Below are 16,727 nucleotides of genomic sequence, written 5' to 3'. Positions count from 1 at the left end.
ATTTGTTCATTTTTTAGTAAATAGGGCAAAATACAATCTAACTCCTAATATAGTGCCTTTATAATATTTTTAACGAGTATTAAAAATTCGACTCTTGGCCGGTAAATCTTTTATTCATTTTATAATCCATTAGTTATATGTATGTTTTATATTATTTGTTAATTAATTAAGGAAAATGTTGTTAATATTAATCTTATATAAGAAAATAACTTTTTAATCTAATACATATAATGTACATTAAATCTAATGATAAAATAATAAACTTTTAGATATAATAAAATAATAAGCTTTCGATCTTTTAATATTTTCCCTCGCAATTATAGCTTTAATATTAATATTAAGTATGTGTAAGAGTGAAAAACATGTCAGGATTTTCTACTAGTAAAATCTTAATTGTAAATCTAATATTTTTTTATACAATATAAATTAGAGGTGATCATGGGTTGAGTTTGGGTTGAATTTGAGCATGTTATTAACATACTTCATACTTGTCAAAAAGTCTGGCCCGACCCAAAACGTGAGTTCAAAATTTTGCCTAAATCCGTCCATATTTATAAAAGACTAACCCAATCTCATTTTAGGCACGTACACATTATTTTTTAATTTTTAAAATATCTATATTATATTATTTTAATATTTAATAATTTCATATATTTTTATTTATTGAATTTTTATATAATCATCTTAATATTATTTTATCTTTACATTAGAGTAGTATTATATATTTAGTATAAGTTTTTTTTTTAATGTGTTCTAAATTACAGAATATAAATTATTATAAACTTAAAAACGGGCTGGGGTGGACTGGGCTAGGCTCGAGGCCTTGAATGTTCAAGCCCGAGCCTGAATCATATTTTAAATGGACCTAATATTTTTATCTAAATCCTCTCAATTTTGGGCGGACCTTCATATTTGGACGGGTAAATATTATATGAAAAAGTAATTAAACTATAATACAAAAATATCAATATAGATACAAGAATTATACTATTAAAATTTGCACTGTGAAAAGAAGTTATATAAGCCACAACATGTAAAGAATTAAAATATTAAATAAATAAAATGATAAATAAAATAATAAATAAATTAAACAAAGAGACATGAGAATCCGAGGTATAGCATCATAACTCCTTAAAAGCACAAATCAAATATGTGGAATAGCTTTTTGCAACAACAACCCATCTAATTAATTAAGTAGGATAAAGAGAATTAATGGTTGTTTAAAGCTTAAACCTTTACCTTTTTAATTCATTTAGTGAAATAAGTTTACTTTTATTCTTTTAGGATAAAGTTGTAGCTACCTAATCATATATTCATATAAGTAAGCATTGATTAAACATGATCAAATGTAAGTTTATTAGTTGATTGGCAGGTTGAAATCAGGCACGTGATAAGGACGATGAATATAGTGACAAATGCGATGTTTAAATGGGTTAGAGATTACGTAATCGAGTTGCATGTCTCCACACAATCGTTTCCAATGGTGTAAGATATTTTGTTACAAAATCGGCGTTACATGATGGTAACTCAACTTCCTCTTTTGTAACAAAAAAACCAAAACATGATCAAATGTAAGTTTATTAGTTTGATTATCTAATAATAACAAAATTATTAAAATTTAGGGTTGATATATTTTTCTAATTTCGCAAGTAGAGTTAAAAAATCGTTACGTGTATCATTTATTTTTTTAATTTTTTTTCTATACTTTACATTCCCTTGTCATCACCCAAACAAATATCGTAGTTCACACCATTCAAGATTGTTGTTTTGGTGCTAGGAATAGGTTCATTCATGATATGATTTAATTAGTTATTACATAGAGGATAGGAAAGGAATTGATTAAATATTTTTTAGTTTTTGTAAATTTTTGTACGTCCATAGTTAAAACTTCGTCAAGTGCGAATCCAGGGGCTAGCAGGGCCCCGACCTCTCTTAAAATGAAAATTTTTTATTTAAACTCTTTATAATTTACAAAATTTTAAATTAATAATGGTAAAATTATACTTTGACCCTCAAAATGATAAGAAGTTAATTTAATCTTTTAAAAATTATAAAGATGTAGACTATTAAAATAGTGAAATTATATTTTATTATTATAAAAATATAAAATTTAATTCAGCCCAAAAATAGAATAATTTTGTATTTATGTCTTTGGCAATTAAGAACAATTGAATGTTGACAAATTCACCACCGCTTTTGTTTGTCTTTAATGGCTTTTACTAATTTTGTTTTCCCGATATCCTTTTCATTTATAAAGGAAGGGGGCATAATGGTCAAAATGACAAGGACCATGCTGTCATTTTGGCATACCTAAATTAATTAAATCAATTTTTAATTGAGTGGCAAAGGTTTGGACCACATAAGCATCATTTAATTTTTTTCAAATTCATTTTCATTCACTCTAACTATATTCAGTGACGGAATCAGAAAAATTTTTAATATTTATAAAATTTAAAAAATTATAATAAATCAAACGAAAGAAATACCAAAATTTTATTAGAGCTAAAATTTTCTGATTAAGTACTGATTCAAATGAAATTAAGAATTTGTAAAAGATGCAGGTTGGAGTAAACTTGTATGCATGATTGTTAACCAAGTATGTTTTTAACTCTAAGTGAGAAATCGTATAGGAGTCTATTGTTGTGGGACTTAATTAAAGTGGGCAACAAAAGTTAGATGAAATTAGAAAATTCCCAAAGTTTTTAATGAGGGATTTGTGGTGATTAAACATGCTTTTTTTGTACACCATAAGTCCAACAATGTGCACTACTAAGCTCATGGTAGCCTTTTCAAAAACTCTCTTTGCGTTTATTCTAGGAAAAAGCAAACCCTAGCTTTACCACTTTTGCACTTTATTTTTACTTAGTAAGACCATCATGTATCTACATCCTTACACAGGTAAACAGATAATGAAAAGAACCCCATGTATTATTAAATTGTAATGTAATCTTTAGCTCTTGATTTGCTCTCACATCGCACCAATCTTGCTTTAATTCCATCGAAATCACCTTACAAGAAGTTCTTTATTTGATAAATATATAAACAAAACAAGTCATTTGATCGGGTTTTACGTATACCTTTCTGATTGAGACGTGTTTTAAGGCCATTTTTCTTAACCTTTTATTTGCTTACATCTTGCTATGTCTAGGACCAAAATTCGTTGTTTTCGATGTAAATTACAAGATTAAGCAACGATGTTAGAGGTTTACTTTTGGGTTAAATTAAATTATAGAATTTTAAAAGGGTTAAAAGTATAGTTTTATTTTTATATATGCTTTTATTTTAGAATTTTAAATGGATTAAATTGAAAAGATTTCATTTTTGGATGTCGAAGTGCATTTTTACCATTAAATTAACTTATAATTTTAAAAACTTCAAGAGATTAAAATAATTTACCATTTCTTGAAGGGGCTAGAGCCCTCGCCTATCCTCTTAGCAGCTTTTCGGATCATGTCATCAAACTATAACAAGAAATTACTATTTTGGATTTATTATGTCGAGTGTTTGTTTTTCTATAGCCCATTTAAAGTGGCTCATCTATATATATATAAGTCACTACCTATTGATGTGACGTGCTAGGGGTAATCAGGTGCCATGTGTGGCAACACGTTACTCCCCTGAGAGTTATACATGTCCCAGATACCCTTTAAAGGATATGAGCAAACAGGGAAATACCATGCAAGTGGCGAGCACACGTACTAAGCGAGCTATTGGTCAACTAGCTAAGTTGGTAGTGAGCAAAACACTGGCTACTTTGCTGGATGAGTGGCAAAGACATGTGTCGAGCAATCAGGAAACCTTGATTAATTGAATGACGAGCATAGAAATATCAGGCGTTTAGAATTTACATGACATGTTCTATATTATTTGTATAATAAATTAGGTTTTTGTTGTATCCATCAATATATATGAGATTGTGTGAAGCAAAATCTGTTGATTTTTTTACCATATTTCATTATAGATTTCGAAAGGTTGTTTATTAAGATATCATCTTTTGGTAGTCAGATAATAGACATATTATAATTAAGGTGGAAAATATTGGAGCTATGGATGTTTGTGACATCAATTTTCTTGTTTTTATTTGATGTGAACAAACGAATACAAAAAGTCACAAAGGCAACGACATAATTTGTGTACCTAAACAAAAGTATTTTCTTGTAATAATTATGTAAATTTTATATATAAAATAACATTAAAATCAAATTTTATGTACGAGATATAAATCAAAATTTATATACAATTATAATATTTATCAAACAAGTAATGGATAGTAAAAATCCACTATCTGCCAATACTGACAAGAATAATATTTCATTACAATGATTTAGGGTTTGAACATTCAACATTCCACTGTCATTATTCATGTTTTTCTTTTTATGGTGGCTTATCTTCTTTAGTTTCATTTCATTTAGATTTTTGAACTGATGTACAAACCCACCTATCTTCTCCTACCTTCTTCTAATTATTCATGCACTTTCCACCATTACATGTTTCAACATCATATCAAAACTCAAGCATATCTTGGATGAATCAGAACCGTCCGATTTGATATCTGTGGTCCTTTAGAATTTACTGTGATATACCATTTTGTTTTTTTTACATTAGGGATTGTGATAAATTGGAGACAAAAGGTGGTGGTAACTGACCAAAATTTCCACTCTTTTGGTCAGTGGACAGTGTTGATGTGAAATGAATTCACTTACTGGCAACATATACATATGAATGAACGGCCTATGAACCCTAGCATTCATAAATAATAATAACAATAATGATGTGCTTGTACAAGGTGGATGATGATATTCAACTCATAGATAACATTGAAAGGGGGATTTTGCAATGATGTTTAAATCGGATTGAGTTAGTTAGAGGAAAGAAATTTTGAATCGGTTTAATTGAAAATTGATATCGATAGTTTAAATAAGATAAAAAATTGATAGAATCAAATTTTTAATTTTTTAATATTATATTTTAAATTTTCAATATTTTTAATTAAATCGATTAAACTAATAAATCAATGATTTAATTTAGAAAACCTTCCATTGAAGTCATCAAGTAGTTGTAAGGACAATATTGTTTGTTTCATCAAAGACAAAGTATGAGGTGATGCGAAATCTTTGCTTATTGTTGCCTTGCACTTATGTTTGCTCAATTCGGATGTCATATATGTATATAACATGAATATATATATTAAATGGGATGATTTAGGTAAAAATAAAAGTTTGAAAATTAGGTTTGTACAAAAAAATAAGGTTCGTTTAAAACACAAGTAAAGCTTCGGGTAAGTTTTTTTTGACCCGGTTTGGCCCAACTTAAATTTACAAAAAAAATATTATTATTTTACTAATGTTTTGTTATCATTTTACTATTATATTGCTACTATTTTATTGTTATTATTTGGATATTATATAATTTTTATTTTATTGTTAATTACGCTACTATTTTAGAAGCATTTACTTGCTAAGTTGTACCTATCTTAGTGTTGTTTAAGTATAAATATTTTTTAATTTATTTTCAATTTTTAGAAAACATTTATTTTAATATTTTTATATTTTAAATTTTTATATAAAAAATTTAATCTGAACAGACCAAACCTAAACTTAGATAACGAGTTTACAATTTTTTTTGGACTCGATTCAACCTATAACTAACTCTAATATAACCTCTAAATAGATAAAATAAATTAAATATTTAACAATCCCCAAATCAAATATATATCCCATATTCACACCCAGATACGAATAACATACTGATAAATATATTGTAGCAAGAAAAAAGTAGGAAGGGACATGGGCTCGGCCACCTATCCTGGCCTGTTTTAAGCAAAAGTTATTCTAAAGACAAGGATTACGCCATTACGAGGCCCAAGGCATCATAATTCATGCAACATTTCTTCCCACTATGAAGAAAATCTATAGCCTAATCATTGATTATGTTCCTCACTTTTTTTTAGCATAATTTAATACTCCCCTGCATCACAGATGTCTAGTAAATGGTAAAATAATGCAAATTAAAGCAAACAGTAACACGTGACATTTTACATTTATCTTATGTTAACGTGTAAAGATTAGTTTTTAATAATAAAAATAAATAAAAATTTTAATAGAATGATCAACTTGCTCTTTAGTGTAACGAACAAAGATTAAATTTATCTATTTTCTGAGTAAAGGAATCAAAATATAATCTGACTCTTAATATAGAGACCTTTATGGTACTTTTACTTTTCATTTTCTTATCTTGAATAAGGAGAATCAAAATTTATTTTTAAAACCACCAACATTGGATTATAAAATTTTAAGACGGTTAAAGTATAATTTTATTATTTTATTAATTTATTATTTCAAAAAATTAAAAAAATTAATTAAAATTTATTATCTTATTAAGATACAATTTTATCATTATATTAATTTATATTTTTAATTTTTTAAAAAACTAAAATAAAATTTTAATATTTTTGGAGTTAAAGTCCTTATCTCTTGTGGCAATAGAAGGGGGTTGTCCGAATTTGAACATAAAATTTGATATTAACAAAGATTTAAACAACATAAATCATTTGTCTTTTTACTATTAGGGAGTTAGTGGCACAATATTTGCTTAAAGTATGTCTTTAATATGTAAAATAAAAAGTAAGTACTTAATATGTGGTTTTTCAATGTTGATTGGAGAAGGTATAATATCTTAGGTGAAGAAAGGGCTATCTTTAAAGGGTTTCACTTAGCATGGAACAAAAGGATTTCGAAAGTAGAAATTGGAGTGTGATAACGCTTTATTGGTTAAAATTATTTTTGTAAGTGTTGCTGTAGATAGCAAGCTGACGGAACTCCAACTAATACATCACATGCTTATTCAAACCTGAGAGGTTCGTGTCAGACATATTCCTTAGGCGCAGAATACGGTTTCAAATCTTTTGGCCAAAATTAAATATCCATAGTCATTGCGATTTCATCTATGAGGAACCTTCACCTTCGGTTAGTGAGTTGCTTATAGCTGATTCTAGTCTATATTCATTGAACTAGAGTGATCTTTTGTCTCGCTTATGCTATTTTAGTTTACCAAAAAAAAAAAAGAAAAAAAAGTAAGTCCCTAGTTTGATTGGTGAATAACAGCCATTGAATGTGTGGATGTGTAGCTTTAATGGTTGTTTTTTGCCCATAGAATTCAGTTTCTTCTTCTTCTTTTTTTGCAGACATATGGCTGTCATCAGCACATATTCATTTCTTACACAATGCATTGAACCAGTCATTGGATGTGTTGGGTGAATCTGTAACATGAAAGATGCATTTTATTAGAGTGTCAGATTGAAAAAAGAAAGCAAAACTGCTAGATCTTAGATTCATGTTCCACAATAAAAAAAAATGCCAAAACAACAAAAATTCACAGTTAGTGTCCTATCTGTTTTACTAATTCTCATCAGCTGCCATGTTCATGATGTCAAGCTTTCTTGGTTCTTAGCTGATAACCGTTTCAAAAGCTCATAAGTAGTAATCATGGTTGTTGCAGACAATGACATTGAAGCCCACCTTGGTCCTAGTCCCCTGTAACAAGCCGCCAAACCACTTTCCTTGACCAAATTCCTCACTGTCTGTAACATGGTCAAAGGTTTCCTTACCCCATTCTCTTCTTTATCCAGGACCTGTAACCTTGTTTTAATGGTGTCAAGTGGGGTGGTGATCAAAGCTGAAACACCACTAGCCATGGCTGCACTTAGCCCTTGAACAGCAACCGCCGTGGCCTTTGACTCAGACCGCCTAATATTATCAGACCAACCAAGACCACGATAAATGAGCCTGTTTGCAACAGAGTAAGATGCCCACCAAACAGCATTAGATGGTGCATATGTCAACATTGAGATCCCAAATCCCCTATACAACCCTTTAAGACCATCTGCAAATAGGATCTTCCTAAAGGCATCAAGGCCATTTTTATATCTACAAGGACTAGCATTTGGGGCTTGAACCATGAGCCTTTGGCTCACAACATCGATTGGGGTCCAAACAAGTTGTGCAGCCATGGCTGAACTTAAACCAGCAGCAGCACTAGCTATAGCAGTGGCTGTTGTGTCTGAAAATCCTAACCTAACAGTGCTACTGCCAACACTGGTCTTGGTTACCTCAAGGGCTCCCATGTAAAGTGCTCGAGCTGGGATTGTTCCCATTAAAGTTGTACCAAAACCTCTATAGAATCCTCTTAATCCTTCACATCTCATAATAGAGAAAGACATTTTGAAGCAAGAGATTTGAGTGGATGAAACTTGTTGTCGGGTTTTTAACACCATTGCAGGGTAAAGACCAGCTGATACACCTGAAAAAAAAGCTGCACCGAGGAAGAAGAACTTGGATTTATCAAGCATATGCCAATCTATATCTGCTGGAACATGAATGTCTGACCCTAAATCATCCTCACTTGCACTTAATTTCATTCTATACAATTAAAGCTACCAATTTGTGTGAGTGGAGAAGATGATCACCAAAAGGCAAAGAAAAATTGAAGATTTGAGATGGGTGAAGAGGAAAATTGGAAGGTTTTTTTGTTGGTTTCTTTTAAGCTTTTGAAACAACTAAATTTGAGAGCAAACTTAATCCAAAAATCCCTGATTTTATATTTGATTCTTACCCAAAAAAAAAAAGTCAAGAAAATGGGAAAGACAGAGCTTTAACAGTAGCAGAGAGGAAAGGGGACAAGATCATAGTTTTCAGCAAACGGTTTCGAGGATGGAGATAATATCACAGACTTTTTTAGTTTTGGGGTCAAATTCTGCTATCAGTCCTTATATTCTGTGTAAGTTATGGATTTAGTCTTTATACTTTAATTTTAACAATTTTAGTCTTATACTTTTTGAATCTATACCTTTTCGAATTTTGAAGTTTTAGCCATGACCCAAACGATAACAGTTAAATCCATTTTGTTAAATTATACTATTAATCATATATTATGCATAAAGTTGTATTCATCTATGTTCTTTAATTAAATCATTCTTAGTTCTACACTTTTTCTAATTTCAAAATTTCAATCATGATGTAAATTGACATGGTATTACATATATAATAATATGTTCGCACATTAGATTTCAGAAATAACATAACTTAACCTAATGAGTTTAATAGCTTCCATTTGGTCAAAATTGAAATATTAAAAGCTTGAAAAATACAAAGACTAGAAATAAAGAAAATAAAGCACAACATACATACAATACAAGGACTAATAACAAAATTTAACTATTTTGTTTGTGTGCTACCCTCTTGTTTTGGAACTTTAACTATGGGTGTCTTCATGGATGCGAAAGCAACACTCAGCGCCCATAGGCTGAGTGAGCTGCTTCATCAGGCTACCATTGTTAGTTGAGTTGTCACTTGTCAGTGCCTATAATTTCATAAAATACAATCTTTCCAATATATATTTTTTATATAATTTTAGAAATACTCATAATATAATAATTTACTTCAAAATATCTGAATTTAAAATTTTTGTATTAAAAATAATATTTATATTAATTGAATTAAGACTTAATTTACACTATTTTTATTGTTTTAGTTGTAAGGGATACAAGTTGCTGAAGGTTACCAATATACATTTGGATTATCTTTTCAAGTTATTTCTATATATATGTTAGCTCCATTTTCAAGTCCAGTCATTTTCAAATTCAATTGATGTACTGCTTTGATTAAATGAATATTGCTCAAACATCTCAATCAGCCTCCAGTTTAAGGATTTTAAGTAATAATAAAATAAATGTTTGATGGTTTTTTGTGATGATTAGTTCAGTCCAAGAATAGTTGAGAGATGTTGATTCGAGTGCTGTTACGGTGAGATATATTATTTTCTTATTTAGAAGTTAAGTTGGGGTTATGAATAGTTTTAAATATTATGTCAACAAAAGTAAATATGATAAGAACTTATAATAAAATTATTTAAAAAAAAAAGAGATAGAGCTTTGCAAAGATAATAACAGAGAAATTTATCTTTTAGTTGCGTCACATCGATTCAATAGAACTTTTATCACTCTTGATTAATCTTTATGTAATATTATATATGAATTTTTTTTTACAATTTTATATATGAAATATTGATTGTATCCTATTTTCACAAACAACTAACATCATTATTGATATATTATTATTTTACATCTATATATTGCATGCCCAAATAATTATACTTACTCAATATAAAAATAAATTGATATCTTTATTTATTTAAATGTATACGATTGAATAAAAGTCAAAATTTCATGTATACATTTAATTACAATCAATGTTTCATATATATAATTTCCTCAAATCAAAATTCATCTATCAAATATAATTTTGATATTTTCCCAGTTCTTCATACAAAATTTCTGACTTTAGTCCCTTAGAATATTTATATTTTTGTGTCCATCAAACACAAAATTTCAGACTTAATCCCTACTAAATTGACACCAATTAGGTGGGTGTAGATTTCATTTATATAAAGTAGCAGAGAGTGATCCCATTAAGATCTTTGGGCTTACTTTGATGTTGGGCCTTAACCTTTGATAATGTAGACATAACAGTAGGCATCTCAAGACCCCAAACAAAATTGAGATATAAAGAAAAAAATATGAAAATAAATCCATGGACATGAAATATATAAATAATAATAATATGTTACAAAAATATAATTTTATTTAAAAAAGTTATCTCTCTTTTATGTTTTTAAATGTTTGAGTTTAACATATATTTAAATATATCCAACACATATTTAGAAGTAACTCGAAATTAGAATATGCATAACATTTCTCTTACTTACAAGAAAATTTTACACTATCTTATTGTAATCTAATTCTTGTACGTTGGATTTCTAAAGAAGAATATAATAATGAAAATACCTTCCTTAAACGGGATTTTTTATAAAAATATATATATTTAATACTTAAAACCTAAATAAATACATCATAAATAAGACGTCATTAATACATGACATTATCCAAATATATTAATTAATGTTTTTCTTTTCTAAATATTCTTTTCCTTTTCAAGAACCAATTAAGCAACAGTCTTTATGTTTTGATTCCAAATATTGTAAATATTAATATAATATATTAATAAAGATGGATACATCTCTTTCTAAAAATAAAATAAAGTGTGAAGACTGCCTTTCTCCTAAGCAAGCAATCTATACCAAAGTTCTTATCATTATTTATCTAATTAAAATTTGTTGATAATATTCTTATTCTAAAACCCATTCTTAGGCAATATTTTTTATATTAAATTATGAATCTAGTGGCATTAAGCAATATATATATATAAATTTAAAAGAATAATCATACTAATATCAAAGAATTTTTATTCATACAATATTTTGATTTTTGAAGAATAATCCATTTAATTAAGGATGTATAATTAAATATCTATATGTTTCCCATTGCATGTAAAAACTACTAATATATAGATATCTATGGCAACCCCTATTTATCATCCTTACTCCTTATACTTTTCCATATCTCTCTCAAAGTTTTGCTTCTTTTTTCTCAGACAGATTAATTTACACCATGAACCTGTTGAAGAAGTGCTGTTCCTGTTTCAGGAAAAAAACTGAAGGTGCCCCAACCTCAACTTCGGATCCAACAACTGACTTCAAAGGCCAACCTCGTCTCCCCACATTCGCTGTCCCCAAACGCTACGATATTCAACTGAAACCCGACCTCGCGGCCTGCAAGTTCGAAGGCATTGTCTCCATCGTTGTCGACATCGTTGCCGACACTCGTTTCATTGTCCTCAATGCTGCTGCTCAACTCCACATTAACTCTGATTCAGTCTACTTCTCCGATCCTAACTCTAATAAGGTCAAGCTCTCTACATGCAAGTAAAACTTTAGTCAACTTAATAGGATATTTTAGTCATAAAGAAACTATAATTGTCTTTGGCTGATTACATGTTAAACAGGTATTTGAGAAGCCAAAAGTAGGGCAGGTCCAAGCAGATGAGATTTTGGTGTTGGAATTTTCTGAGACACTTCCCAAGGGTATGGGAGTTTTAACTATTGGCTTTGAGGGTGTCTTAAATGAAAAAATGAAGGGATTCTATATAAGGTATATATATATGCTCATCATTTCACATTAATGTTTTTAGAATCTATATGAACGAAATTTTCATAATTTGAAATACAGTACTTATGATCACAATGGTGAGAAGAAGAATATGGCAGTGACACAATTCGAGCCAGCTTATGCAAGGCAATGTTTTCCCTGTTGGGATGAACCATCTTTCAAGGTCTTCTTCTTTTAACTTTCCTTTCAAAGTTTCATGTTGACATTGTTGATTAATTTGTTTCATGTTTTTTTAACAGGCAAAGTTCAATATCACATTATTGGATGTTCCATCTGAACTAGTAACCCTTTCAAACATGCCAGTGGATGAGGAGGAACTGAATGGGAACCTGAAAACAGTTTATTATCAAGAATCACCGGTGATGTCTACATATTTGGTTGCTGTTGTTATTGGTTTGTTTGATTACATTGAGGATCATACACCAGATGGGATCAAAGTTCGAGTGTACTCTCAAGTTGGGAAGGCAAATCAAGGGAAATTTGCTCTCCATGTAGCTTTGCAGACACTTGGTTTTTATAAAGAGTATGTAAATATTCTATAAAGTGGGAGATTTTGCTTACAATCTGTTTGAAATTGTAGTAATGAGTTTTTTTACAGTTATTTTCAAATGCCATACTCTCTTCCCAAACTGGATATGGTTGCAATCCCTGATTTTGCTGCTGGGGCAATGGAGAACTATGGCTTAGTTACATATCGTGAAAACGATTTGCTCTTCGATGATCACCATTCGGCTGCTGCCAACAAGCAGCGGGTTAGTACATATGCTGTTCCACCTCTCTATATGTATGTATAGGTGCAGAAAATGTTTGACTAGTGTACTTGGTTGCTGTTAAGGTAACAACAGTGGTGGCCCATGAATTGGCACACCAGTGGTTTGGAAATCTTGTAACAATGGAATGGTGGACGGACCTGTGGCTGAAAGAGGGCTTTGCAACTTGGGTATGGGTTCTAGGTCTCACCTTTGTTATTGCCACTTAGCACTAGTGTTCTTGTATTGCTAAGGATTGTGTATTTTCAGATGAGTTACATGGCAAAAGATAAGTTGTTCCCAGAATGGAAAATATGGACACAATTCTTTGATCATGAGTCTAGTGAAGGTCTTAGGTTGGATGGACTTGCAGAATCCCATCCTATCGAGGTGAATATATATATATATAATCTTTTTACGTGCAATTAACAATATATATTTGATCTTAAGCATATATGTTGTTTTACTTTGAAGGTGGAGGTAAACCATGCCTCTGAAATTGATGAAATACTCGATACAATAAGCTACAAAAAAGGTGCATCAATTATCCAGATGCTTAAAGGCTATGTTGGAGGTCCACATTTTCAGGTTGCTAAATACTGGAACCTAATTCTGATATTATTTATAACTTTTATCTCAGACTCAGAGTTGATTCATTTAATCTCTTGATATCAGAACTCACTTGCTACATATATAAAGAGCCATGCATGGTCAAATGCAAGGACAAATGATCTGTGGGCTGTTCTTAAGGAGGAATGTAACGAGCCAACAATGGACAAGATAATGAATTCATGGACAAAACAAGAAGGGTATCCAGTTTTGTCTGTGAAAATGAAAAACCAGACATTGGAAATTAAACAGGTTTAATCATGTTTTGTCTATTTTCATGAACTTCACTTTGAACTGTTTCATTGTATTGATGATTTGATTTTGGCAGTCACGATTCTTATATGCCGGTTCTCGTGATCGTTGTCAGTGGATTATCCCAATCACTTACTGTTGCGGAGACTATGATAGCTTGATAAGCTTGTTGATGGAGAAAAAATCCGAAACTTACGAGATTAAGGATTTGCTTTCCAACATTACTGATCCAGCACGTTCTTGGATAAAGCTCAATGTTGAACAGATTGGATTCTTCAGGGTGAAATATGATGATGGCCTGGCGGCTAAACTTCGATATGCAATAGAACAGAAATGCTTATCAGTAACAGACAGACTTGGTACTTGTTTGAACACATAGACGTAAATTGCAGTTGCATACATCATTTTTATAGTGCCACATTGTGGATGTAACGAATACTGTCGTAATGTTATGTATTATGTTCAACAGGCATTCTGGATGATTCGTTTGCGCTTTGTATGGCACGTGAAATGTCCTTGACTTCCTTGCTTACCTTCATGGCTGCCTACAGGGAGGAACTTGAGCATACTGTGCTATCTAACTTGATTAAGGTAATATGAAGTAACGATGCAGGTTTTATGACACCTCTCTCGTGTTACCGTACGCAAACAAGGGAGGTACTTGTGCTCAAGGGGCCTTGAATGAAGGGTGATGGCTAAATCCCGGTGTGTATGGCTATGAGGGGAGGCGTCTTAAAACCCGAACGCTACGAGTTACCTCTTATCTTTCTTAATCTTACTTCAATTATGCTTCTAGCTAGCCCTGATTTTGGATCCTGTGTTTCACAGATAATTGATAAAATTGAAAGGATTGTTGCAGATGCAAGACCCGAACTAATGAATTACATCAAACAATTTTTCATTGGCCTTCTCCTACATGCTGCTGCGTAAGTTATTCAGATATTGAAGTTTGTAATGACCAAAACCAAACCTGTTTTCGTTGTAATTTTCTTACAGGAACTTTGGTTGGGACCCAAAACAAGGCGAGAGTCATCTGGATGCGATGTCGAGAGGAGATATTTTCACTGCACTCGCCGTGCTCGGTCACGAGGAGACGATAAACGAAGCGAACTCGCGATTTAATGCCTTCTTGAACGACCGAAACACACCTCTCCTCCATCCTGACATAAGAAAGGTTACTTGATCTCAAGTTTAAAAAAAATAAAGAATTTCATCGCAGCAAAAAAGTGATTTTAATCCACCATTTATGCTTGGTTCCAGGCTGCATATGTAGCTGTAATGCAGAAAGTCACCTCATCAAACAAAGCAGGCCTTGAATCTCTTTTGAAAGTTTATAGAGAAACTGATATAAGCCAAGAAAAAATCCGGATTTTAGGTAAAAAAATCCTTTAGTACACTTTCAGACTATTCAAATCTATAATATTTTTCCCCCTCTGTTTGTAGGATCATTGGCATCTTGTCCTGACGAGAGTGTAGTTTACGAAGCTTTAAACTTTGCATTGTCTTCCGAGGTATTAGAATTCTTAGTTCAAAATTTAGCAATTTATCTTTTATAAAAAACCAAATATCTAATCTTCAATGTTGTTTAGGTTCGCAAACAAGATACTACATTTGGACTTGCTGTTAGTAAAGAAGGACGTGAAGTTGCTTGGAAATGGCTCAAGGTAATAACTAATAAAACCAACGCCACTCCATAACACTCTTGATCTTGATCTTGTTCTTCTTGTTTAGCTGATGTTAATTTCCTTTTAATTGCCAAAAACAGAATAACTGGGATAAAATCTGGACAACCTATGGATCTGGAATACTATTAACTCGATTTGTCGGTCCAATCGTGTCGTCGGTTTGTGTCCCTGTCGTATCTATTACAATCTTTAGATTTCTCTGAGGCTCGTTGTGTTTTTAACTTTGTTACGTCTTTTAATGCTTTGACAGTTTGCTTCATCTGAGAAAATGAAGGAAATAGGGACGTTCTTTGGTAGGACAGAGGCTTCAAAGGTTAGAACCTTGAAACAAAGCATGGAACAGATCTATATCAATTCCAAGTGGGTTCAAACCATTCGAAATGATAAAGATCTTGCCGAGGCTATCAAGAAGTTGGCAAACAAATAAGCCCAATGCATGACTTTATATATATATATATACTCTTTTCTTTTCTTTCCTTCTCCCAAACTTGTTTGGAGTGTATTTTAGAGTGTTGATTTGTCTACTAAGTTATCATGTAAATGAATAATGAAATATATATTTGAGATTTGCATTTCTTTAATCTAATTGTGGGAGGGTTTAGACAAAAATATAGACTCGAAAAATGATTTGGGTAAAAAAATAAAGCCCATTTAAAAAAGGAATTTAGCTTCAAGTAAGGTATATTTAACACTAAGTCTGACCCAAATTCACAAATGGACAAAAAAAATATGTTATTTTTTGTTGTTTTAATGTTATTTTCTTGTTGTTTTCTTCCTATTTTGTTACCATTTTACTATTATATTATAACTATTTTATTATTATTATTTGTATATTGTATAACACTTATTTTATTGTTAATTTGTTAAATTACATTTATGCTAGTGTTATTTACGTATACATCTTTTTAAAATTTATTTTTAATTTGTTGATAAATATTTATTTTAATATTTTTAATATTTTGATATATTATATATATTTAAAATTATATAAAAATTAATCTGAGTGAACCGAGCTAAACTTGAATTTTAACATTTTTATCTAGGTTAAAGTTGGACAAAAATTTTTACCCATTTTTTGGGCCCAGCCCGACATTAGCAACTCTAATTATTGATATTGATATAGTTAGGTAAGTATATTAATGCATCTAAATTTTCTAAATTTATTCATTCTAAATATGTTGATTAAATACATATATTTATGACATCACATTTTTTTATGATTAAGTACGAATTAATCAAGCCAAATGACGATGGTGATGGTTGTGATTGTGGTGATGATGGTGATAATGATGATAAGAAATCGAGTCTATTTACCCTTCATGTTTTTGACCCAAACATTCCTAACAAAGGTGAATAAAGCTCCTTTCCCAG

General features: G+C 30.7%; 2 protein-coding genes across 2 annotated transcripts; one reads left to right on the top strand and one right to left on the bottom strand.

Annotated features, from left to right (window-relative positions):
* Positions 1–7,295: 7,295 nt before the first annotated feature.
* LOC108463024 (uncharacterized) lies at positions 7,296–8,685 on the bottom strand. The gene has a single exon (XM_017762959.2). The coding sequence runs from the start codon at positions 8,414–8,416 to the stop codon at positions 7,421–7,423; it is 996 nt and encodes a 331-aa protein (XP_017618448.1). The 5' UTR covers positions 8,417–8,685; the 3' UTR covers positions 7,296–7,420.
* Positions 8,686–11,321: 2,636 nt separating this feature from the next.
* LOC108463275 (aminopeptidase M1-like) lies at positions 11,322–15,965 on the top strand. The gene is made up of 18 exons (XM_017763223.2): positions 11,322–11,797; positions 11,898–12,043; positions 12,122–12,224; positions 12,301–12,584; positions 12,660–12,813; positions 12,897–13,001; positions 13,081–13,200; positions 13,285–13,398; positions 13,486–13,671; positions 13,748–14,030; positions 14,141–14,262; positions 14,500–14,597; positions 14,668–14,845; positions 14,932–15,046; positions 15,115–15,182; positions 15,261–15,335; positions 15,437–15,514; positions 15,607–15,965. Exons 1-18 carry the CDS (start codon positions 11,504–11,506, stop codon positions 15,781–15,783), a joined length of 2,700 nt encoding a protein of 899 aa, XP_017618712.1. The 5' UTR covers positions 11,322–11,503; the 3' UTR covers positions 15,784–15,965.
* The last annotated feature ends 762 nt before the right edge of the window (positions 15,966–16,727 follow it).

The sequence above is a fragment of the Gossypium arboreum genome, chromosome 13 (assembly GCF_025698485.1).
Source record: "Gossypium arboreum isolate Shixiya-1 chromosome 13, ASM2569848v2, whole genome shotgun sequence".
NCBI lineage: Eukaryota > Viridiplantae > Streptophyta > Magnoliopsida > Malvales > Malvaceae > Gossypium > Gossypium arboreum.
The sequence above is the reverse complement of the archived record's forward strand: the minus strand, read 5'-3'. Positions and strand labels throughout refer to the sequence as shown.

Bases quoted from the DNA above. Each gene is read 5' to 3' on its own strand.
- LOC108463024 (XM_017762959.2), bottom strand. From the start codon at position 8,416: ATGAAATTAAGTGCAAGTGAGGATGATTTAGGGTCAGACATTCATGTT.
- LOC108463275 (XM_017763223.2), top strand. From the start codon at position 11,504: ATGAACCTGTTGAAGAAGTGCTGTTCCTGTTTCAGGAAAAAAACTGAA. The intron at 12,585-12,659 runs GTATGTAAATAT...GTTTTTTTACAG, and splicing joins ACACTTGGTTTTTATAAAGA to TTATTTTCAAATGCCATACT. The intron at 13,002-13,080 runs GTATGGGTTCTA...GTGTATTTTCAG, and splicing joins AAGAGGGCTTTGCAACTTGG to ATGAGTTACATGGCAAAAGA.